The 26,397-nt window shown below is 43.9% G+C and overlaps 1 protein-coding gene across 1 annotated transcript in view; it reads right to left on the reverse strand.

Annotated features, from left to right (window-relative positions):
- The window catches only part of GMPPA (GDP-mannose pyrophosphorylase A), a 39,446-nt gene extending 13,528 nt beyond the window's left edge, over positions 1-25,918 (reverse strand). The window contains exons 1-7 of the mRNA XM_083153759.1: positions 25,744-25,918; positions 22,746-22,796; positions 10,077-10,174; positions 9,860-9,963; positions 1,852-2,044; positions 1,467-1,526; positions 975-1,105 (exon numbers count right to left, since the gene is read on the reverse strand). Coding sequence (XP_083009885.1) covers positions 975-1,105; positions 1,467-1,526; positions 1,852-2,044; positions 9,860-9,963; positions 10,077-10,174; positions 22,746-22,796; positions 25,744-25,903 — 797 coding nt within the window. The 5' untranslated portion in view covers positions 25,904-25,918. The remainder of the gene's footprint in view (positions 1-974; positions 1,106-1,466; positions 1,527-1,851; positions 2,045-9,859; positions 9,964-10,076; positions 10,175-22,745; positions 22,797-25,743) is intronic.
- Between the last annotated feature and the right edge of the window lie 479 nt (positions 25,919-26,397).

Here is a 26,397-nt window from a genome sequence, read left to right on the forward strand (position 1 = left end):
CTTCCGCGATTTGCGTTCCACGCCTCGTTATCGCTGCCTCTATATATAGACAGCGGCGGCCATATTTGCAGACCGATTCAAGCCTCATTTTCAGTCCACCAATCATCAATCTGTTGGCAGCCATTTTTAACTTTTTAGCCAAGCCTCGTTTTGCCTCTATGCCTCGTATCCATACATATTTAGATCTGTGTGTCACTATAATTGTATCCAATCTTGAACATTGAGATTCTCATTAGTCATTACGACTTCCGCCCTCTTCCAATCCCGATCTCCATCTTTGAAAAGGGCATTGCCTCACTCATATAGCCAATACCTCATATGCCTATTTTATTATTTTGTTTGTTCTTCTATTACTTTGCCTCAGGACTCGCTACAGTTTCACACATATATTTAGACATATAATGACAAGATTTATACCATGAAATTACATATATTAAAAAAGACAAAAAATTCATTTTTTCACCTTTAAGTGTGCTCCCCTCAGTGGAGGTAGAGAGCAAAAACTCAGAAAAAGGACGTTTGTGGTGTTAAAATTAATCAAAGGAGACATCTCTAATAAGCCGGATTTTGGGACTGGTAACTATAATCATCTTTTGCCTCACTCATTTTGCATATCATAAAGCCATACAAAAAGCCTCATTAAGCCTCATTAGAGACTATAAATCAGCCTCATCAAGTGCCTATTAACCGGACTCTCTATGTTATATGTTGTATGTCTTGTCTGTGTGTGTGTTTTTTATTATGAATTATATATCATGCATGAATTGTTATAATATGTATTTTTTTAAATAAATTTTCAGCTTGATTCATTGATTAGTGTGTATTATTGGAGTGCAGTTGCGCTTTCTCAGTGACAACCATTTGATTGCCACTAAAACTTTCCTCAAATAAAGAATGGATGGAATGGAATGGAGAGGATGGGGGAAAAGATGTGGAGGATCTACTAGGGGGTAAGACAAGAGCTGAGGACTCACTGCTGCAGATCTTGTTGATTACGTTTGAAGACATCTGCGATGTGCTGGAATATTGATGGTGAGAAGAGGTAGATCCCACAATTGATGATGTCACTGACAAATGTACTGGGTTTCTCCACGTAATGCAAAACCTGCAGCAGAAGCATAAAGAGGTGACCAGATAACACACATAAATGTTAAACAGGCGAGCAGGGGCTCCAACATGAGAACATGACTAGAACATTGGAATTAATTACGCAAGTTGCTTGCATGAGGGGATCTTAATCTTTAAGTGTATCATTGACTAACGTACAGCATGGAACACTCTGCAATTAGTTCCTTGAACTGCAGCAAAACAAACAACTCTTAGGAACAGCTCTGTGCCAGGAAAGTGGCCTACACATCACCATAGCAATACACTTGCTTGCCAAAGGACACACTTGCTAATAGGTTTTCTTTGTGCATTCATCCCCCCCTCCCTGTTGTTATGGTGCCCCATAATAACACACTTACCTCCTGAGTCCCCGCATTTGCCACTATACAGCCATAATTCAGAGACTGGGTCCTATTGGCCTGCGAGAATAGAAAAGATTTAATAAGACTTCCTGAAAATTTGCTACACATTGCTGAGAACAGTACTCTCCAATGCTGGGAGATGCATCCTTTTACATTGTTGTAGGAAGAGCAGGCATTTGGCTGGCCAATTAGGAGCTTTGTAAATGTACTGGAATATTTAGTTGCGTGCAAGAAAACTTAACACTGAATATTAATATCGATCTATAGACCTACAGCTGCCTTATAGAGCAAACAAAGCACAGGGAATGAACACCAAGTCTGATTGACCTATTCACAGTCGCTGGTGCTACAATAGCTGTAACGTGGTTTAGATTCACCTTACCGTGGTGCCCAACATAATATAACTGTGTGTCTCTTCATGTTGTTTCTGAAAATCCAACATCTGGAGAAGGGGGAACTCGCAACACACATCTGCATTCATCACAAAGAAAGCCTGTGGTCCACCAGAAAGAATCTGGTCCCGGAAGTGGTAGATGCCTCCTCCGGTGCCCAGAGCAGAATATTCCTGTAGATACCTGTCGGAAAACGATATGTCAGATATTATAGAGAGAGACTGTGATACGGTGTATCAGATGCTATAAAATATAATCAATGTATTATTAGCCTGGCGTATACTACCATCTTGGTTGTAGCCACTACAAAACTTTTACCTGCAATATTTAATGACCTGCATTGCAGAATCCTCATTACTGATAATAAGCAATTTTGCTGGTAACAGAAGACAGACAGGGCTCAGTGTATCCTTCATTCAGTTGTAGAATTGTGGCATTTATCTAACATGATCCAGCTGCTACCAGGTGCATTAGAGTGAGTAGTGTAAGGGAGACTATTGTGATGGGAGGGTGATTTAGGGGCATATCAGAGAGTGAGTACTATAGGTGGGAGTAAGGTAGGTATGAGGGCACATTAGTGTTGATTAATATAGGTGGGAGTAGGGTGGATGTGAGCGAAGTACTGAGTGCATAGCAGGTGTGAGGGTGCATTAGTGTGGCTAGTGTAGGTGGGAGTAGAGTAGGTGTTAGCATGCGCTATTGTGGATACTATACTGATAGTAGGGCAGGTGTGAGGGTGCATTAGTGTGGCTAGTGTAGGTGGGTGCAGAGGTGTAGCTAGGGTGAGCCGGTGGAGCACACGCTCCAGGCGCCAAAAAGTCAACTGGCGCCGGAGCCATGCACTCTGCCGCCGGCTCCCCGCCCTGCTCGCCCGCTCGGTCCTCCTCGCTGTGACCGGCATCAGTACCTTGGACGGTCCTCCCCGCTCCCTGCTGTACCTGGCTTCAGTGTTGGAACTCTGGCAGACAACAGAGGCTCCAGCCTCCGGGTGCTAAGCCCTGAAAGGGCACTTTGCTCTCTCACACTTCCAGCTGGTTTAGGGAGCAAGTATCTGCGGGCTCCCCCCCTCCCCCATAGGGTTTGGTGGTGGCTGTGAGAGGTAGGAGTCGGGAGATGGTACAGCAAGCAGGAGCCGGAGTGTGCACTGCTACCCCCACCGCTCACCGGCCGCCCTCACCATCCCCGGAGCCTGGAGAAGCTGCATGCAGGAGGACGTGCCGCGCACCATGGTGTTCCTCAAACTGCGGGAGCAGGTAAGAGAGAGGGGGGCAGCCCCAGTTACCCGCTGCACTGCCACCCAGGGCCCTGCAGCCCGCACTGTCACCCTGCTGTCCCTCCTTCTGCACTGCCGCCACCTGCGTGTCCGTGTGTCAGCCGTCTGTCACTGACCACATGTGGGTCTCCAAAATGCGTGTGCGTGTGTGTGAGAGTGTACATATCTCATCTGCCTGCCACTATCTACATGTGTGTATATATCTTACTTCCACATACTGTTCTAATATATGTGTGTGTGTGTATATATATATATATACACATATATACACACACATATATATATATATATATATATATATATATATATATATACACACTGTATGTGTGTTCGTGCCTTTCACTTACTGTATATGTATTCTATAAGTGTATATACATAGGTCACATCTGCCACATATTGTCCATATGTGTACACGCATACCAATGTCAAGCGCATGTTCTACTTACCCTCTCTGCCCCCCCCCCCCCCCCCTCATTCTCTGCCTCATCCCCCCCCCCTCTATATGTTTGACCCCTCATCCGTCTCTCTGCCTGCCCCCCTTTCTCTCTCTCTCTCTCTCTCTCTCTCTGCCTGACACTCCTCTCTATGCCTTACCACACTCTCCCTCTTTCTGCCTGACACCCCTCTCTTACCCCTCTCTGCTTAGCCCCCTCTCTATAGCTATCTATCTATGGGGTGGATACCAGCTTTTATCTTGCCTCCGGGCTACATTGATGAACTTACGCCACTGCCTGGCATCAGTACCCCGTACCGCCATAATAACCCGGCGAGCGCTTTCACGCATGCGCCAGGTTGGGATGCCAGTGCCAGGGATGCGGCACCATGACGTCACAACATCATACAAAGTTCGCCAAAACGTGTAATGGGCATTATGGTTTGTGGTATGTTAGGCCACGCCCCCTTTTCGTCACGCAAGAGCCTACTACAAATCGGGGAGGGGAGGCGCGGCGCGCGAAACATGCCCTTGCTCCGGGCACTGTGGCACCTAGCTACACCACTGGGTGGGTGTAGGGTAGGTGTAAGCATGCGCTATTGGGGATAGTATACTGAGAGTAGGGCAGGTGTGAGGGTGCATTAGTGATGGTGGGAGTAGGGTAGGTGTTAGCATGCGCTATTGTGGATAGTATATTTATAGTAGTGTAGGTGTGAGGGGACATTAGTGTTTGTAGTATACGTAGTGTACAGGTAGGTATGGCATATTAGTGTGAGTAATTTCGGTGGATGTGTAGGACATCAGTGTGGGTACTACTGTGTATGTGGGAGAAGAGTACAGTAGGTGTGAGGGGATATTAGCTACTTGCAATTCTTGATCTACTTAAGGTAAGATGGGGAAGGGAAGCGTCACCACTAAATATAATGCCAATGTTTTATCAATGTCATTCTCATATTAACCCCTTCCCGACATTTGACGTATATATACGTCATGGCCGGGATGTACTTCCCGACACATGACGTATATATACGTCATGACTTTAAACTGTCCCCGCGTCTATAGACGCGGTGACAGTTTAAACATGTCTGCTGTCCCTGACAGCAGACATGTCCCTGCATGCCCAGGGGGGGTGGCGATGCCTCCCCCCGTCGGCGATCGCTGTGATTGGCTGTTCAATGTGAACAGCCAGTCGCAGCGTTTTCCTGTGTTACCGGCGAATCAGACGCTCGGTAACACAGGTGTCAATCACCGTCGGGTGTGAGAGGGCATGAGGGGGTCACCGGTGATGACCACACCTCACCCCACCTCACCTCACCCCACCTGCCCCCAAGGCTGTGATTGGTCCGTCGGACCAATCACAGCCAAGGCGCGTCATTTAAACTAACGGTGACTGCGCTGCAGACACCATTCCGGTCTGGAATTGCATGCAGAGCGGTCACCGGCCACTCTGTCGTGATATACATACCTGAACCTTGCCTGATACTTACCTGATCACCGCTGGTAGCGTGCTGCCAGCAGCTGGATGCTTCCTGGATCTTGTGACTTCCTGTGTCCTGCTGCTGCAGTGTCATAGAGTCACAGATCGTAAGAGATAGTGACAGATAGTGACAGAGAGTGACAGAGAGTGATAGAGAGTGCTATATTTTGTGTCTGCTGCACCCCTTTTGTGCTGATCAGTATATCTGTGCTGATCAGCAACTTTTTGGGTTTTTTTTTTTTTTATATATATATACACCTGTCAGTTGCACCAAAGGTTGTGCTGCCTGTGCAACTGACTGCTGCCCACCCTTTTGTGCTGATCAGTTTAAATTAATTAACTGATCAGCAACTTTTTGGGGGTCCAGGTTTTGTTTTTTTTATATATACCCTGTCAGGTTGCACCCACATTTGTCTGCCTGCTGCCCCTCACTGCTAATCAGTGTCGCATCACTGCATCACTGATCTGCAGTTTTTTTTTGGGGGGGGGGATTGCAGTGGGGTTTTGTTTTTACACCCACGTTGCTTTTGTGGGTGCTTTTGTGGGTGTCCTGTGGCCGCTGATCAGTGACGTACATCACTGAACAGCATTTTTGGCACAGGGTTGATATCATTTTTTTTCTGCAGTTTTTTTAAATTGTTTTTTTTTTTTGGAGAGTGCTGTGGTTTATTACACCCACGTTGCTTTTGTGGGTGTCCTGTGGCCACTGATCAGTGACGTACATCACTGAACAGCATTTTTGGCACAGGGTTGATATAATTTTTTTTTCTGCAGTTTTTTTAAATTGTTTTTTTTTTGGAGAGTGCTGTGGTTTATTTATTTTTTTAATTGTTTTTACACCCACGTTGCTTTTGTGGGTGTCCTGTTGCCTTTGAGCGCTGTTCAGTGACGGACGTTACTAACCAACATCTGTGCTCAATTTTTGGCGCAGGACCTTTTTTTTTTTTTTTTTTTTTAACCCCTTCAATTTTTTTATTTTTTTTATTGGGATCAAATTCCTGTATAAAGTATTTTTTTTTCTGCACTACATACACACTACACACTACATACCCCCGTGTTGAAATAAAGTTTGTACCCCCCCTACACTATACACGTGTTGAAACATTACACTTACAGAAACACAAAAATAAAAATGGCATCCCAAATGTCATCCCAGTCATCCAGAAGAATGTATTCAGCGGAGGAGGCATATGCCATGCTTGCCTCTGACTCTGACACAGCCAGTGATGCAAGCGGGGAATTTGAAGGATTCGTCTTAAGCTCCTCTTCCTCCTCTAGTGATGAGGGACCCCCTCAAAGACACCCCCGTAGAGCAGCTGAGACCCCCCCCCCAAATGATTGATCCCGTATGGACCCCACCACCAGACAATTTTGAGCCCCAGGTTCCTGAGTTTTTGGCCATCCCAGGAATCCAATTTGATTCAACAGGTCTCAGAGAAATTGACTTTTTAAAATTATTTTTCTCTGATGATTTTATAAATTTAATGGTGGACCAAAGTAATTTATATGCCCAGCAGTTTATTGCTCAAAACCCCACGTCATCATTTGCTAGGTGGACCCCTGTAGATGCAGTAGAGATGATGACGTTTTGGGGTCTGGTGTTACATATGGGCATAGTAAAAAAGCCAGAAATTAGGCAATATTGGAGTACAGATGTTCTGTACAGCACCCCACTTTACCGTATGGCCATGACTCGGACTCGTTTTGAGATAATCCTTAAATTTTTACATTACACCGATAATGCACAGTGCCCACCCAGAGATGATCCCACCTTTGACCGGCTATTCAAAGTCAGGCCGGTCATTGATCATTTCAGTGCCAAATTTGCAGAGATGTACATCCCTGAAAAATTTATTTGTATCGACGAGTCCCTTATGCATTTTAAAGGAAGGGTTAAATTCCGCCAGTACCTTCCCAGTAAGAGGGCAAGGTATGGCATAAAAATGTATAAACTGTGTGAAAGCACCTCAGGGTACACCCACAGGTTTAGGGTATATGAAGGGAAGGATTCAAGAATTGAACCGCCAGAATGCCCCCCCTCCCTCGTAGGTGTTAGTGGAAAAATTGTCTGGGATTTAGTGCACCCCTTCCTGGATAAAGGTTATCACCTCTATGTGGATAACTTTTACACTAGCATCCCCCTGTTTAAGGCCCTTGGTTCAAGAGGTACAGCAGCTTGCGGTACTGTGCGCAAGAACCAAAAAGGCCTCCCAAAAACGCACATTGCCCAAGTACTGAGAAGGGGTGAAAGCAGGGCACAATCCACCGAAAATATGTTGTTGGTCAAATATAAGGACAAGAGGGATGTCCTTATACTGACAACAATTCATGGAGACAGTACCACCTCCATCCCTGTACGAGGTACCAGTACCCACACCTCAAAACCTAATTGTATCCTAGATTACAATAAGTACATGGGCGGAGTGGATCTTTCAGATCAGGTACTGAAGCCGTACAGTCCCCTGCGGAAAACAAAAATCTGGTACAAGAAGCTGGCCGTGTATATCATCCAGATGGCACTGTATAACGCTTACGTGCTATTCCGTTCTACCAGCCAGAGGGGGACATTTATGCACTTTCAAGAGAAAGTCATAAAGGGCCTAATATTTGGGAACCAGCAGGCAGAGGGCCCCAGTACTTCTAGTACTGGCCCCCGTATTGTACCAGGGCAGCATTTTCCTAACGAAATCCCCTCCACTGCAAGAAAGGGCAGGACACAAAAAAGGTGCAAAGTTTGCTATAAAAAGGGAATAAGAAAGGATACTATTTTCCACTGTGAAACTTGCCCCGACAAACCCGGCCTATGTATAAAGGAGTGTTTTAAAATATACCACACATCTATGGATTATTAGGTTCATCATTTCACCGTGCTTCGGGGGTCTTGCTAATGCCACATAGCACCCACCATTCATTCCACCAGAATCTGTGCTGCAAAATCCAAAAATCACTCCTTCCCTTCTGAGTCCTGCCATGCACCCAACTGGTATTTTTTGGTCACATATGAGGCATTGCCATACTCGGGAGAAATTGGGGCACAGATTTTGGGGTGCTTTGTCTCCTTCATTCCTTGTGAAAATGAAAAATTTTGAGCCAGAACTGCATTTTTGTGTAAAAAATGTAATTTTTCATTTTCACAGCCCAGTTGTATCAAAATTGGTGAAACCCCTGGGGGTTTGAAATGTACACTATACCCCTAGATGAATTCCCTGAGGGGTGTAGTTTGCAAAATGGGGTCACTTGTGGGGGGGGTTCCACTGTATTGGTGCTTCGGGGGTCTTGCTAATGCGACATAGCACCCACCAACATTCCACCAGAATCTGAGCTGCAAAATCCAAAAAATCACTCCTTCCCTTCTGGGTCCTGCCATGCACCCAAATGGTATTTTTTGGTCACATGTGAGGCATTGCCGTACTCGGGAGAAATTGGGGCACAGATTTTGGGGTGCTTTGTCTCCTTCATTCCTTGTGAAAATGAAAAATTTTGAGCCAGAACTGCATTTTTGTGTAAAAAATGTAATTTTTCATTTGCACAGCCCAGTTGTATCAAAATTGGTGAAACCCCTGGGGGTTTGAAATGTACACTATACCCCTAGATGAATTCCCTGAGGGGTGTAGTTTGCAAAATGGGGTCACTTGTGGGGGGGTTCCTAACTTTTAGCATCTTATAGCGCCTAGAAACCTACATGGTGCCTAAAAAATTATCTCATAAAAAGGAGGCTCCAAAATCAAGTAGGTGCTCCTTCTATTATGAAGCCTGTGGTTTGGTCAACGTGCACACTAGGGCCACATATAGGATATTTATGAAAACAAAAGAATTGGGGGAATCAATTTTTAGTCACATTTCTCTAGTAAAATCTACTGTGTTCCTTAGAAAAATGTATTAAAATTGCAAATCTGCAAAAAAAATGAAATTTTGAAATTTCACCTACACTTTGTTTTAATTCCTGTGAAACACCTAAAGGGTTAACAAACTTCCAAAATGCTGTTTTGAATACTGTGAGGGGTGCAGTTTTTGAAATGGCATCATTTATGGGGGTGTCTCACATACAAGTCCCTCAAAGTCACATCAGAACTGAACTGGTCCCTAAAAAAATCAGTGTTTGAAATTTTCTTGAAAATTTGAGAATTTGCTATTCATATTTTAAGCCTCCTAGTGTCCAAAAAAATTGAAAGGATGTTGAAATAATGATGGAAACATAAAGTAGACATATGGTCTATGTTAGTTATTAACTATTTTGAGTGGTATGATTATTTGTCTCACAAGCAGAAAATTTAACATTTTGAAAATTGCTAAATTTTCAATTTTTTTTACGACATTTTGGTATTTTTCACAAAAAAACACAGACTGTATCGACCCAAATTTACCACTAACTTGAAGTACAATGTGTCACGAGAAAACAATCTAAAAATCACTGGGATAAGTAAAAGCAAAAAAAAGTTATCCCCACTTAAGTGATACATGTCAGATTTGAAAAAAAAGGGCTCTGTCAGGAAGGCAAAAACTGGCTGCGTCAAGAAGGGGTTAAGCAGGATATTTCATAATCATATGTCACACTAGCCGCTGTCATCTGTAGTTAAGGCATGCAAATCATAGAGCACCTAGGACCTCCATTGTAGAGGATATTTATAGAAATGACTAAATCCACTGGCACATAGTGAATTGCATTCAAACCCTATTTGTTAAATAAGTAGAGAAAAAGGAAAACACGCTGTGAGTTATTTCTCAGAAGTGTGCTGTTATTGCTCCTTATTCCAATTGCTTGTTAATACCATAAACATTACTATAAATCAGTAACAAGAACTGAAGAGCTCTTACCTGATTGCCACTTTAAACTCCTGCTGTGCAGTGAGAAGGAAGCGACTCAGAGCCTCGTTGGGCTGATAAAATCCGATCACCAGGATCTCCTTCAGATTGGGCAGCTGTGGGACAGAGGGGACAGAGGGCACATTGGTATCATAGCTATTCTCAACACAAAGAATTGTAATGAATTATTACTGGCAGATTTTGTCTCTTCCTGTAAACGCTTAATTACCTTACTGCATGCTTCAATGTGATGCTGTAACATGGGAACTCCAGCTACAGGGAAAAGAGGCTTGGGAACTTCAAAAGATAAAGGGCGAAATCTGGTACCTAGGTAAAGAGAGAAGCCCTGTGATCTCTTAACAACACATAGGGAAAAAATAACACTGCTTCAGAGGACTGTGTCTTAAAAAGCGACTAACCAGTTCACACACATTATATATATTTTTATATACGCTCTCACACACCCCACTGTACCCAGGCCAATATTGCTGCGTGACTGGGGTATATAGCACACTAAGAACCTGGAATCTGGCTGGACCAATTTGCAATATGTAGCACATATTCTCTTGCATCAAATGCATATTTCCCTATAGATTGTAAGCTTGCAAGCAGGGCCCTCACATCTGTATGTCTGTTATTGCCCAGTCTTGTTTTATTCCCAATAGTCAAGTGTAAAGGATTATAGTGGCTTTATATAAAAGGTACAGTTATTAATAGTCATGGTTTTCTTCTAGTGTGCGAGGGCAGGTGATATATTAGAGAGCTAGCAAACTGCTACAGGCCTAGGAGCTACACATAACTCATGTGCAAGAACGGGTATAGAGGGTAATACGTTCAGAAGGTCATGCAGGAACCAAAAGTTTATATTCATAGTCCTCGTAACTGGTAACATAACCTTAAGAGTTCAGATAGTTTCTTGCATTCAGCAGTTTTTATAACAACCATGGTACAACAAAGTTAAGCCCTGCACACACTGGGAAATAAAATCAGCGTTATCGCTCAGTATTACAAGGCTTCCGATGCACACTCCTGTGGGTCGTTAGCGAGGCCCATGCAGAATGCACCATGGACCCCACATCGGCAAGTGTGTATGCACTTGTCTATACCAGCAGCCTACCGGGTCCCCACGGCCGCTGATATCGGTGGCTACGGGGATCACCAAGTGTGTTCGCACCTTTACAAATACGAGATCTAGAATAAAATACTTTGTTTACACACTTGAAGATACTAAAGTTGGATACTAGCAGCCCAACCACCCAGTTACAATACATTAGACAGCCAGGGTCTAACCTGTATGCCATTTACACTCTAGGGCATATGCAATAGATGATTTAGCAATCAACTTTTCATTATACAATAGTATAAAGCAGTCAGGCTATTTAGTGTTCATTCTAGCACCCTGCATCTTTTAAAACCCATGCCTGGGGTGTCGCGGTCAGCTGGGGTGCTTCTAGTACAGTACTGGTCTTCATATCACTGCTGAAATACAGACCACATTTTACTAGAAGCACCACAGCAGAGAGCGACCCCCCTGTCCGGTGAGAGGAATTACACAGGTTTTAAAATATGTAATACTACTATTCCTTGTTGCATTCTGCATGGGTATGGGTCATCAGGTCGACATGCATTGGGCCAACCACTGAAGGTCGAAATGCGGGGGCGTGGCCTGGCCGTGTAGACAGCAGGACACGTTTTACAGGAGCTCCTGTAGTTTTACATTAAAACTTTACTGCAGAGATCTGCCTACAAAAAAACAGCTCACACTAAGGAAACCTCACCCTGCCACCATCCTCCGGAGCAAAGTTGAAGGTGCTGCAGAGCCGGGAGGGGGAGAAATCCCACTCTGCAGGCTGCGGCCCTCTCCTCTCCTGAAGCAGCGTCCTGGAGTGGAGTTCATCTGCCCGCCAGCCTAACTACATTGACGGGCTGCGGAGGCGCCCGACAGACTACGCGGTGAGATTGGAGGTAGGACTGGTGCACCCCAGACCTCCCTTGTCGGTCCAGATATATATAAGCGGCGCCGGAGCTGGGGGGAGAACGAAGAGGCTCCAGTTTGAAGCCGCGGCGGCCATCTTGGATGCTGGCGGGCGGCGATCTCCGGCACAGCCTTTTATATTAACAAGGGGAGCATCGCTGGAGGGGAGCGGGGGGCACCACTGACCACCCAGGGAGGCTCAGCAGTACCCAAGGGGCCTGGGGTGCAGGGGGCAGCTGCGGGCTACCTCCCCCCCATATAAAATAGAGGCGGCCGCCATCTTGGACTGGGGATCATAGGCACACAGCAGACAGTACATCACAGCTACGGCTGCTGCTGCTGGCACCCAAACCTCCCCCTGTGGAGATCACTTAGAGGACCTTCCAATAGAGATTGCCAAATAAAACTGGCTTTACATAACTACTTGCTCTACATAACCTGCTGACAAATAAAGCTTGCTATACATAATTATCAACTTGACATTTATAGAGGTGTTTATTGAAAGCAATACCTGTATATAAGCCCTGACACAGCTGCTTATTAAATCATACTGCGGGACCTATGGTACCCCTTCGGAATTGAATTTCATCTACTGCAGGTCACGGCTTGGGCTGACTTGTGGGGGGGACCTCCGGCGGCTCCTTGCCCTGTCTATCCCTTTACCACATACAGACGGTGATTAGAGCCACCACACAAAGCCTCAGGTGGCTGGGAGTAGATACGGAGCTTCCGAATAGCATATCACCTAACCCCAGCAGTTTGAGTACCTTTTGAAAATGTTTCTCTCCCATCACACCCGACATCAGGGAGGTGATAAAATGATCGACTGATGACGACCACGTAGGCCACGGGGGAGCCCTGACACGACAATGGCCCGCTGTTACTTCTAACATAAGACCTGAAGAGCTGAGCTTGTTTTTACCATCTGATCCTAAAGTCACACACATTTAAGTCGGTGCTCATGGTGAAAAACGCTAAGAAAAAATCTAAGACCAAACCGGAGGGAACACCTAAATCCGCTGACTGCCACACATCAGATCTACGCCAGTTTCTATTACCCTCCAACACAAATTCCCCGAATACAACAGAAACCCCTTCCTCGTCGACCTCCCCCTCTCAGTTGGACGAGATGTCTCTACCCGAAGGCACCCAATCCCAAGATACTCCTTCATTGACCACAGAGGTTAGGGAGATCCTGGCACATGTCAAAACCCTACCTACAAAGCAAGACTTTTCAAACCTGGAGTCCAGCCTACTTGCTACTATCAAACACGAAGTATCTGCCCTTCGGAAAGACATGTCTTCACTTGAGTCAAGAGTAGATACACTAGAGAGACACGAATCACCAACTACAGCTATCTTGGCCAAATTCAAGGAAGTGATCTCCCATCAAACATCTGATATCACCTTCCTTAAAGCCCGCATAGAGGATATGGACAATCGAGGTAGAAGAAATAACATCAGGGTCAGAGGTTTATCAGAAGATATACACCAGTCTAATCTCACAGATGTCCTTACAAAAATCTTTGGGGAAATCCTGGGCCTAGATCCGGACACAGCCATTACCTTCGATAGAGCTCACCGAGCCCTAAGGCCTAGGGGCCTCCCATCGGACCGGCCTCGAGATGTTATCTGTAGACTGCATTACTACACCCAAAAAGAAGAAATACTACAAAAAACACGCCTATTAGAAGGGATCGAATTTCAAGGAGACAAGATCCAAATATTTCCTGACCTAGCATGGTCGACCTTACAGCAGAGAAGAACCTTAAAGCCGCTTACAGATACCCTACGAAAATTAGGCCTGAAATATCGATGGGGGTTTCCATTTTCTTTGCAGGTGACCCACAATGGCAAATCTACCTCTATATCCAAACCATCTGATCTCCCAACCTTCTTCACTACACTCGGCATCCAACCTGTGCCACTTCCGGATTGGGACTCTTTCCACCAATACCCTGATCTCCCTACTATCGATACGCACGATGACGCTTGGCAACAAGCACACTCAACACGACGCAGGAAGTCCCCTACGACCACCTCTCGTACAACTGAACCACCATGAACATCTGCTCTCTCAAGACCATCCTCTTTCTTGGCCATTACCCTTTGGGTCATGAAAAGTGGTAATATGCCTTTTTCTCCCCTTAAAACCTTATGGGTTCTGTTGACTCAATGTTTAGTATACTAATAGCTACTGTTAATTTTACATTTATCGCTATATTTTTTCTGCTCATATAGCAGCGACAGATAGATGGCTGATTTTCTATACTTGTGTTGATACTCAGCTCTTTAATGGCAGTTCTAATTAGAATTACTTCATATGTTATTTTTATATGTGTTTAGATAGATGATTGTAAATACTGGCGGTGGGCGGTTGTTGTTCTTGGCCCCCCGCTAATCCCCCATCGAGCTGCACCTTTCTTCTTCATGGGACAGGAGGATGCAGGCATCCTCCCTCGTCCCATCTGCAGCTGTTCTTCTTCTACACGTTCACACTTATGTTATATATTATCAATGTACTAGGCTACATATCTTATTATGTGGCATCCTCTTCTTCCTTTTTTCCATCTATTCCCTCACTTCCACTCTTTTCCCTATCTATGTGACCTTGAGTTTTGTAAGAGTTGCCTTGTTCCAAAATAGCAATGGGTACTAAGGACCTACATATAACCACTCTTAACGTTAAGGGCTTAAACATCCCAGAGAAACGCTCTGGGTTACTTAAGTGGCTCAGAGATGAGAAAGTAGATATCGCGCTCATTCAGGAAACACATAAAAAGGGGAATGTTCCCTCTCTCAAATGTCATTACTACCCCCACGTCTTTACAGCAAATAATCCAACAGGAAAATCACTGGGAGTGGGAATTTTGATAGCTAGGCATATACCTATCCTGAATGTGTCTTCCCATATTATCCTAGAGGGCAGAGCACTACTAGTCAAGTGCGACATTAACTCTCAATGTTTCTCTTTCCTGAACATTTATGCCCCAAATACGAAACAACCACAATTTATTTCATCAGCCTTAGATAAAGCAGATGCTCTTCTCGAGGGAGTGACAGTAATGGGAGGAGACTTAAACTGGACTCTTGATCCCTTTCTCGACTCCTCCAAAAAAGTGCCCTATAGACCGGAACGGGAGTATAGGAGGGTGAGACGCACCTTGCTGGACCACCAGCTGATTGACTCTTGGAGACTGACCCACCCCTCAGACTCAGACTACTCATACTTCTCTCATCCCCATCAATCCTACTCTAGGTTAGATTATCTATTCCTAGGCCATCGATATTTACACCTGATTGCAAACACCTCGATAGGTCAAATCACATGGTCCGACCATGCCCCGGTCCATTTAACTCTGCTTTTTCCTGCACAGACCACACGCTCGTGGAACTGGCGTTTCAATGACACTCTCTTGCAGGATGTAACGTACAAAGCCCTGCTAGATAAAGCCATTGATTCCTATATTTCGGATAACGACAACACGGAAGCCTCCAGAATTTCTATTTGGGAGGCACATAAATGCGTGTTACGTGGAGTGTGTATTCAGTTGGGCACTATGCGGAAAAAACAAAGATGCAAACAAAGGGACGATCTCCTAACCCAGATTAAAAGGCTAGAAACTCTCCATAAGAAATCACAATCCCCCCAACATTATGTAGATCTTGAATTGGCTCGGGCCTCTCTAAATAAACTGCTTAATGACAACATAAAACTCTCATATCGCAAATGTCGTAGCCGATATTATCAATGGGGCAACAAACCTGGCAAACTACTAGCCAAAGCCCTTAGAGAACAACGAGCACTCACCTTTATACACGCTATAAAAGATGATGGAGGCCACACACACCACGACACCTCACAGATAGCCAAAACATTCCAAATGTACTACGCAAATTTATATAATCTCTCAGGGTCTGAGGGAAGAACAGACATAATAGCTCATAGTTCAGCGGTGGCTGAATACTTAAAAACGATAAACTTTCCCACACTACCCAAAGATGAAGCAGATGCCTTAGATGCTCCCTTTGCCCTTGAGGAGGTAGAGAAAGCCATAGATTCCTCTGCCAATGGGAAAAGCCCGGGCCCTGACGGGTTCACTATAGCCTACTATAAAGCCTATAAAAACAAATTGGCTTCCCTTCTTACATAAGCCTTTAATGAGATCTCAGCTGAGTCACACTTTTCCCCGCACTCACTGGAGGCACATATCACGGTACTGCCTAAAGAAGGCAAAGATCCTAGCCTATGCCCAAGTTATAGACCAATCTCCTTATTAAATATAGACATAAAAATTTTCGCCAAACTGATTGCAAACCGCCTAAAAATGTTATTACCTAACTTAATCCATGGCGACCAGGTTGGCTTTGTTATAGGCCGAGAGGCTAGAGACAACACTGTCAAAGTGATTAATATGATTCACCACGCCTCTCTGTCTACACAACCATCAGTCGTCATCACGACAGACGCCGAAAAGGCGTTTGATAGAGTAGATTGGGGATTTATGACAGGGGTACTAAAACACCTAGGACTAGGCAAGACCTGTTTCCATAGAATACTATCCTTATATACCTCACCATATGCCCGCATTAAAATTAATGGGTCTCTATCTGACCCCTTCACAATTACTAATGGTACGAGACAAGGTTGTCCCTTATCACCCCTCCTATTTGTTCTATGTATAGAAGCATTAGCCAGGAGTATCAGAGCAAACCCAAACATCGCAGGCCTCACGGTAAAAGGTAAAGAATACAAGCTAGCTATGTTTGCTGACGACCTACTTGCCCTCATCTCCAATCCATCAACCTCCCTCCCAAGCCTGATATCTGAATTTAACAAATTTGGAGCCCTGTCTAATTTTAAAATAAATTATTCTAAATCCATCGCAATGAATTTAAATACACCCACCAACATACTTCTAAACCTGAAAAATAGTTTCCCATTCACTTGGCAGGATCACAAAATAAAATATTTAGGTGTAATGATCCCAAATGACTTATCTAAATTATTTACATTAAATTTCATCCCTTTGCTGAACACATTGCGATTAGACTTTCAGAAGTGGCGGAAATTACATCTGTCATGGTTTGGCAGAATAAATGTAATTAAAATGAATGCCCTACCAAGAATCCTGTTTTTCTTGCAAACATTGCCGATACACATTCCAGCTACATGGTTTCGCTCAATCCAAAATCTAATTAAAGCATTTGTCTGGGATCGCTCCACCCCACGCTTTAAACATGATATCTTATTCATGAGAAAACACCAAGGAGGCCAACAACTCCCACATATCCCAAATTACTACGATGCAATAATTCTACATAGAATAATAGATTGGACACGGCCAAGAGTGATAAACAATGGGTTCTTCTAGAGGAAGCTAGCTTCCAACAGTATATAGAGGTTACACCCTGGCTACCCTCATTGCCGAAAATTTCTCATCCAACGGTCACCCCTACACTCAAAAGATGGGATAGGCTACGAGATAATACACTTATAACCTCCAAAATCTCCCCCCTTACCCCCTTCCTGTATAACCCAGAATTTACCCCTGGGCTTGACAGATTAGCTTTTGACCAATGGACAGAGTGTGGGCTCTTCAGATTGGGCCAGCTGGTGAGCGCTGGTGAGGTGCGGTCATTCTCTGACATCCAGTCACTATGGAACATCCCGAACTCAGATTTTTGGAAGTATCTACAGGTACGCCACTTTCTTGTCTCTTCTAGAAAGTCCTCTAGTATCAAAAGAGAACTCACTCCCTTCGAGAAGTTGTGCATTTCATCACAGACCCCTACGCATACTGTCTCCCAAGTATATGCGATTATTATGGACAACTTTGCTACTAAACCGCCCTCTTTTACAATCTCCTGGGAGAATGACATGCAAACACTAGATATACAAACAAATTGGGATACAATTTTTCGTAATACACAGTGCAGTTCTCTATGCCTGCACACACTAGAAAACCTTTATAAACTCATATATAGATGGTACAGAACCCCATATATCCTCAATAAAATGTTTCCTGCAGTGTCCAACCTGTGTTGGAGATGTAAGTCGGCACCCGGCACTTTTGTACACATCTGGTGGGAGTGCTCCCACATTTCTGCTTTTTGGACTGAGGTATTTAAGTGCTCGGAACTAATACTGGGGGATACAGTACCCAAAGACCCGGGATTTTGGCTACTAAACCTTATCCAAATAGACACATACATTTATAAGCACTCATTACTTAGACACTTTAATAATGCTGCCAAAGCCATTATCCCTACCCTATGGAAGTCTTCTATACCTCCCTCGATGAAGCAATGGTTAAAGAAAATTGACTACTTCTTGGATATGGAAGATCTGATCTCCTTCTCCTCAGGCCAACCCATTGTCCCCACTGGAGACAAATCAACTATGGCACAATTTCAAACTTACACCCACTTACAGGTCTTATATGTCCACATAACCTTTTCTCCTTACTCTTCTTTACTTCTTTTCTCCTTTTCCTTTCTTTCCTCCACTCTTGTAACTTACCTACTGACTTAATTGTAATGTAGACATATTATCGATTTCAACTTGTAGATCGAATGTTAAGACCAATGTTGTTATCTACTGCTTCAATAAAAACAGTTTACACAAAAAAAGGTCGAAATGCATCAATGTCAACATGTCTGAATGTCGACATGGGGTTAGGACAACATGGTCATTAGGTCGATATGAGCATTATGTCGACATGGGCAAGGTCCACATGGGGTTTTTCACTTTTTAATCCTGAATGTCGACACAGTCAACAAGTGAAAGTGCATCGTGTCCGCTTGCCATGCTTTGAACACGGTGCCTCGCTACACTCTGCAACTATTTTATTCTCCCACCCTGCCCTAGTGGATGGTAGGGCATGAAATACCACCTGTCGGCACTGAAAGTGAAGCAAAGACCTCCATGTCGACCTAATGACCCTGTCAACTTTCAGTCTGAAAAGGTGAAGAGCTGTACATTCCCAACAATATGAAGTATGGAATCAACAGCTGAAACATCTTCAAAAGATGATAGGTATCCCTGGGATCATTTTTTTAAGAACTGGAGGACATCTGTATCAATGTGTAAGGACCTTCAACTGAGTCTGTGCCACCTAATAACTAACCGAGCAGGACATGGTGGTACGAAAGATCTTCTGCCAGTCTTTCTAATCTAGATCAATGAAAATAGCATTCTCCCAATACCTGTAAAATGGGACCAAGTGGAGAAAGTATCTTCAGTGAGTAATTTGTAGCCCGTGAAGAGCTGTTGGGGGTAAGCTAGGGGCTTGGCAAAGTGATTAAAAAAAGGATTGGAAATCCTGGATCAATTTGCTGATTAGAAACTATTTAATGGGTTCTCCATATCTCAAAAGGCAGGCAGGTCCCAGGTTTCAGAAGAAGAATTCACTAGCTGGCAAATGCGAGCAATCTCAGTCTGCACCCAAAAAGGAAGGAGGAGATTAAGAGGAAATCTGGAAGGAAATTCAGGATTTGTGAAAAGAGAGTAGAGAGATTGGTGAAGAAATACAGGGCCGTTTCTGTATTCATCTCTAGAGAGTGAAAGTAGTGCCCACAGTAGGTAACCATGCCACCAGACTGAGGCGTATAGGAAGCCCTTGATTTTAGATTGCTACCCACTGTCAGTCCGACTCCGGCCTGTACCCCCCCCCCCCCCCCCCCCCCCCCACCCCCCAAGAGACACCACTTTATAGAAGTGTAGAAGTTTGGCAATTGTAATCACCCCAAATGTCTATGTTGGCATATAGTACACCATGTTTGAAGGAAAAATCCAACACCATACAAAAAGGAAGAAAAGGACTACTTCAAACCATCTACTACCAAGGTGGGAGACTTAGGGTTAACTGCTACAGATTTAAATAAATTATTCTAAAATTCAAGATGGAGCCAAAAAAATTTAATTTGCATAACATATTGGGTATAGATAAAGACTTAATTAGTCAGGATGGTCACAAATTAATCTGCAAATATAACCATTTTATATATGTCAGGGTTTAATCTTTGTCCCTGGTAGTGAGGCCATGTATTGGGACAGACCCCACAGCCTGAGAATACGGTATAAAATCTGCCCAGTATGACATTTATAGAGATATACACATGGAGAAAAATGTATTTCGGTGGTGCACCAGGAGATATTAAAATGTAACTTTTATTCAAATTGATTAAGACTGCAAAATATAACACATAAAAAATAGGTGAAACAGAAATAGAAAACATTTGTGCTGTAAAATCACGTGTGGGTGCTGTCGCTGCACTGTGTTCATAAAATTAATGTTCAAAAATGTGTTCATAAATTCACATAAAGGTTCAGTTCCCTCTGGCATCTTATTCTTTCAGGAGAGCTGCACTGTGTAAGTGACATATGTAAAGCACCAGAAGTATCTTTACAGTTTTTATACTATGTCAAATCATTCCCGTTACAATGTTATAGATGATATAGTCACTGTCTAATATATGGCAACAATGTAGAAATTACATATATATATATATATATATATATATATATATATATATATATATATATTTTAGTACAGTAGTATGTATGTCTGGGGGGGATGCAGTTAATATCCCGGCGGTCGGGATCCCGGCGTTCAGAATCCCGACGCCGGAATCCCGACCGCCGAAATACCGACATATTCTCCCTCCGTGGGTGTCCACGACACCCCTGGAGGGAGAATAAATTAGTGTGCCGAGCGTAGCGAGGCACCAGGCCCGCTGCGTGGCGAGCACAGCGAGCCCGCAAGGGGGGGCGATCCACGTCCCCCCCTTGTCGGCATTTCGGCGTCGGGATTCTGAACGCCGGGATCCCGACCGCCGGGATTCAGTACTGAATCCGTCTGGGGATAATGTCTATCCCCTCATAGCTTATATAGTGCCGTAACAATACTGTGGGATGCTGAATATAGAGGAATTTATGTTTTATTAAACAGCACAAATTTACACAATCTAAACTGATGCCATACCTTACTCTGGGACCATTTCTTCCTGATAAAAGAGTGATACTTTTATAGATCAGGAAGTTATATATATATGTGGGTCATTGCAATATTGTTGCCATATATTAGACAGTGAATATATCATCTCTAACATTGTATGGGGGAGGATTTGATATATACAAACTGTAGAGATACTTCTGGTGCTTTACATACATACATACATACAATATCGACACAGCGCAGCCCTCCTGAAAGAATAAGAAGCCAGAGGGAACTGAACCTTTATTGAAATTAATGACCACACATACAGTGCAGCAACAGGCCCCACACGTGGACTTACATCACACACTTTTTCTATTTCACCTATCTTTTGTGTTATTTTAGATTTCGCAACCTTATTCAATTTCACTAAAAGTTACATTTTAATATATTCTGCTGCACCACTGAATTACATTTCTTTTCACCCTGTGTAAATATCAATATAGCTTTCTAGTGGTAGCACCCCACCCCCACACCCCATTATTAGCTGCCTATGCATTACATTAGGCATACTTACTATGAAAGGGTCCTCTAAATACCTTTTTGTGTGCGATTGATGCCATATATTTCCTTATGACAATTATAGAGGCCAGTCTCAGAAATGTGGAAGCCCCAACAGGAGGTGGCCCTTGATTATATTTTTTTTTAACGTACTCTCCAAAAATCTTCTATTTGTATTTTCAAAAAGCCTCTGCACTTCATGATAATAAACTGAATACATCCCAAAGAAAAATGGATCTAAAATCATTATCTTGAAGCCAATAAATGCATGTATTCCCTAGCTCAGGGGTCCTCAAACTATTTTGCTCTGGGACCCCATCAGACAATAAAAATGGACCCCAGCAAGTTACTGCAGAATGTTTGCGAAACTCGTGGTCTTAAACCCCACATGCATGGCAGCATTGTGGAGGTACAAAATGATGCAAGTATCTGACTAATACCCCTTTCACACCAGCCCAAATTCCCGGGTGGGCCCAGGAACAACCTGCGACTAGCACTGATATGTAAGGTTCCCGTGCCCAACCCGGGTCCTAGCCGGTGTGAAAGGGGTAGGGGTACTCACCCGGGTTGCTGGTCCTCCGTGCGTGTGGTCAGGCCGGGGATCTACAAAGGCGGCGGGCGCAGATGACAGGACAGGCGGCAGATGAAGAGGACGCAGCTCTCCGGCATCCTCACTGCAGTCGGAGAGCTTTGTCATCTGTGCCCACCACCTGTGTGGATACCCGACCAGCAAACCGGGGTGAGTACTCTATGCTGCCAACCCTGCCCACACTCTGCCGCCTGCCTCTTTCCCACACCAGAAAATGCAGGGACTTTTTTGGTGTCAAAGGGGCCAACCCGGGAATGCCCCAGCATGATCCCTGGGCGGTATTCCAGGGTGGGTCCCTGCATTTTTTTGGTGTGAAAGGGGTATTAGAGATCAGAGAAGTTATTAGCCAGTTGGTCAGCAACATGGATTCACGGCTCCATGATGAGATGGTTGGGACCTACTTTGGGATCAGGACCCACAGTTTGAAAACCGCTGCCCTAGCTCCTAGAGAATCCTGCTGTCTCCTTATATTAACATTATTTTGTGCACACATTAAATAAAATAGACATTTATTAGTAGGTTCTACAGATCAGCTTTGAGATAATGCATTGAAAGTTTTATTCATTGCTAAACATATCTGATGACAAGATAAAGAAGATGAAGATGCAAGTTTGCCCATTACAGCAACTCTCCCTTACCAGGGCAGGAAGTAGCGTGCCACATACACTCAATTCCCACTGTTATGTATTTGTGTCAGAGACCAGTGATTTATACGGACAGTAGATGAATCCAAGTACAAGGTCTTTAGTATACAACAGCAGCATTACCATAAGTAGACATTACATTATTAAGCATAATAGTAAAGAACTTATTACAATAATCAGTGAGTCTTACCTTTTTGGAGGCCCCCAATTAAAATGACTGCTTTCAACATTTTCACAGACTCTAAAGAAGTAAAATGAAACAGAAAAAATAGAGCAATAAGCACTAATAAATGACAAACACCTCACATTTGTGAGAAATACTTTAAATGTCCGGTCTTGGAAAATCTGTAATAAACCTTTCAGAACCGCGACATGGCAATTACCCGGCATTTTGCGTGCTGGTTCATTTTGCTTGGTCCAGCATGACCACATTTCACACTGAGCATCAAATTACTGGGTTAAAAAATGTCAACTCAGGTCATTTTTTGAATTACACGGGTATCTTTTCAGTGTGAAAGGGTTAACCCAGGTCACTTTAAAAACTGCTTGTGGACCTGCGCACTGGGTTTGGTTGTTAGGTGCTAGCTGCTGCACTTGTTTAAGCAAGTTTTAGATTGATAGGTAATGCTGCGCTCCACTCCTTGGTGTGTGTGGTGTTCATGTCTGACAAGAAGGGTATTGTGCAGTGTTTTTTCCTTGGTGCGGAAAACCACAAATATGAAAATTCACAAAAAAGTCATACATATTGTTGCATAAAATAAAGTAACATGCAATGGGGGTGATTTTGGTCAGCACCTCGCTCTGCAGCGATGCGTCGTGGTAGTTTGGGAAGGTGGGTTGCAGAGACTGTGGTCTCTTACAAAGGTCGCCGACCCTGGTAAGGAGTAGCATTGGTGACCTGGGATTTAAGACCTGCGTTGACCCTTTCACGCTGCACAAATTACCGGGTAGTACTGCTTTACCCGGTAATATGATGTTCGGTGTGAAAGGGGTATAAAACATATGCAGCTGCTTGCAATGATGGGATAGTGAAATTACAGATATGTCCACATTCATCTACCCTTTGTGAACTCTGTGACTGGGTAGCACCGAGCATCTTTGGGTGTGACTTTTTCCATTACAATGTGTCTATTTCACAGTGTGAATAGGACATACAAAATTATATGTGACATGCCGATATTGTGTGTGTGACTGCGACCGTATCTGCATACGAAAGGTTATACGGTTTTATTCGAAAACCCTGTAATGTAGCATTTCATATGCAAATACAGGTGCAGTCGCACACATAGAGCCTAATTCTCTAACGATAGGTTGCAGCCAAATTCAGCCCCACTCTAATGGTTGGGAGTCTGTGCATGTGCAGACCCCAGCATCAAACAGCTATGGTGAGTTACACACTAGCCATGCCATTCATTTCGGGGAAGGAGGGCAGAAATGGCGCTGGACCATGGGAACGCCCAGCGTTTATAGGCATCCCCATGAAAATGCTGGGCGTGCCAATGTCTGCCGGCGGTGTGCGGCTGACGTCACAGGACATCAGCGCCTGCCCCATCTTTGAACGATTTGAGGAGGAAATAAAGGTCAGTTTCTACTGTCTTTTATTTCCGACGACCATCAAATGATTTCTCTGCTACCGGATGCATGGTAACGAGGGGATTTGGCAGTGGGAGGGATCATTTTAATCAACAGAAGCTGCTTATGTATCTCATAACATTTTGCAAATAATAGGCATTGTAAAGAAAAAAAAGTCACAAATACTTTTGATGCTAGCTATTCACGCCACATTATGGCACAAGCAGAAGGGCTACAAGGAGATTACATGTCCCTGGACATATCTGTATCTCTGCTGCTCAAACTACAGCATATTAGTTTAAACCAGCCAACCCTGATCACCTCTCAAGAAACTTGAAGAAGTTATTCATAAATAGTGTACAATTATGCACTAGATCAGTGGTTCCCAAACTGTGCACCTAGCCTCCCTGGGGTGCCTCGGAGCACATGCAGGGGTGCCCCAGGTTGGTGGTCCAGAACCAATTCAAATTATTTATGGTCAATGAAATAGGCAGAATCAGTGCTTGTGGCTTCCAATTATAAATTATGTGGGTTAACCGAAGTGAATCATGTTCCTCACCACATAACTGGACCTAAGGATAAAAGGTACTCGTGTATTATCCAGGCGCCCGATTTTTTCATCGCACGTTAAAAAATCGCGTCGCATCGCATACAATCATATCGCATGCGATGCGACGCGATTGGACCCGGTTTTTAATCGCACAGGCACCCAGATGCCTGATTCTTATGTTAAATTCCCCCCCAGACCCGTTTTTTGATTGTACACCCACCCTGATGGGTGATTACTATGTTAAATGGCCCCCCATTGTTAACGCCACCACAGTATCAACGCGAACCCGAAGCGTGGCGTGCGCAGCAAGCTCGCGAGGGGCGGCGTTACGCGTCCTCCGACCTTTTCTTACCCCCACTATCCACGTCGGCGTGGAGTTGATTTTATATAGTGTGGCGAGCGCAGCAAGGCACCGAGCCCGAAACGAGCCCCGCTAGTGGACGCGGAATACATGTGAAGTAATACGCGTGCGCTCGCCGTACTTCGGGCTCGGTGACTCGCTGCGCTCGCCACACTATATAAAATCAACTCCACGCCGACATGGATAGTGGAAATTATAGAACTAACTCACCACTTTTTGTGCCTCAGATCCCAATCTACTACTTTAATTAATTTTCGCTCTGGTGTCAGGATTCCCCAGAAATTGCATTTGTGTATTTTGCATTACAATGTGGTTTGATCAGGTGCACATTTTCTAAACTCTAAATGAGGCCAAATGAATGCCCATGTAAAATATCGGCATAATGGAACTGACTCCTGAGTGAAAACATATCATCATGTACATTCAATGTACAATCACATGCCTAAAACTCCATATATACAAGACACAGTAAGCAATATACAAATAAATTACAAAGAAATGCATACTACCTATTTTCTTCTACCACCTATTACACACAAGCCTGAACAAGAAGCACAATACATATGTCTTGTCAGTGCTGTGACTTCTAGTTTCACAACTACTGAAAAGACAAAATGCCTCAGCTTGCTACAGTATGGCCTCACAGAGACGTACTTCCATATAATTACAATAGTATAATACATATAAATATTCTGGACCATTTACCTTCTTTCCCCTTACACTTCCGTGTCAGTGGCTGTTTCGCGTCAGCCATATGGAGGATGCCGGGAATTGTAGTTCCTGAACTGGGGCGCCTTCTGATTGGACAGATGGTTACAGATGACGTGTTGTGAGCAGGTTGCCGCTTGGTTTCCGTGGTGACCATGAACCTAATTATTTGGCTGCTGACTTCCTATCAGCTGAGCTGCTAAGTACGGAAAAGACAGGTGATCATGTGACATACACCGACGACTGAGTTGCTGTGTGTGAGTGATGTGCAGTGCAGACTCTCCAAACAGACGCCTTTCGTATTCCAGAATATCACAATGTGTATTTTTGTTGTATTAAGTCATTGGTGTTACAGAAAATAAAATATCCTACTCATTAATTTATTCAGTTCAGTTTATTCAGTTCTTTTTTGGATTAATATTAATAAAGAGCGTTTATCTCTCCCGGGTGAGATGGTGGTGCTATAATCTCCTATATATTTGGCTACATCTGTCACTCAAAGTGGGTGTCTGTGTCTATAACGCTCTGTTCCTGGACTTTCCTCTTAATGTGTGATTGCCTTCATCTGTGCTGAACACCTTTCTGAGAAATTAACCTGTTTAAAACAGGTGATGGCAATCATACATTAAGGGGAAGTCTAGAAACAGAGCA

The sequence above is a fragment of the Crinia signifera genome, chromosome 7, assembly GCF_055691185.1.
Source record: "Crinia signifera chromosome 7, ASM5569118v1, whole genome shotgun sequence".
Taxonomy (NCBI): Eukaryota; Metazoa; Chordata; class Amphibia; order Anura; family Myobatrachidae; genus Crinia; species Crinia signifera.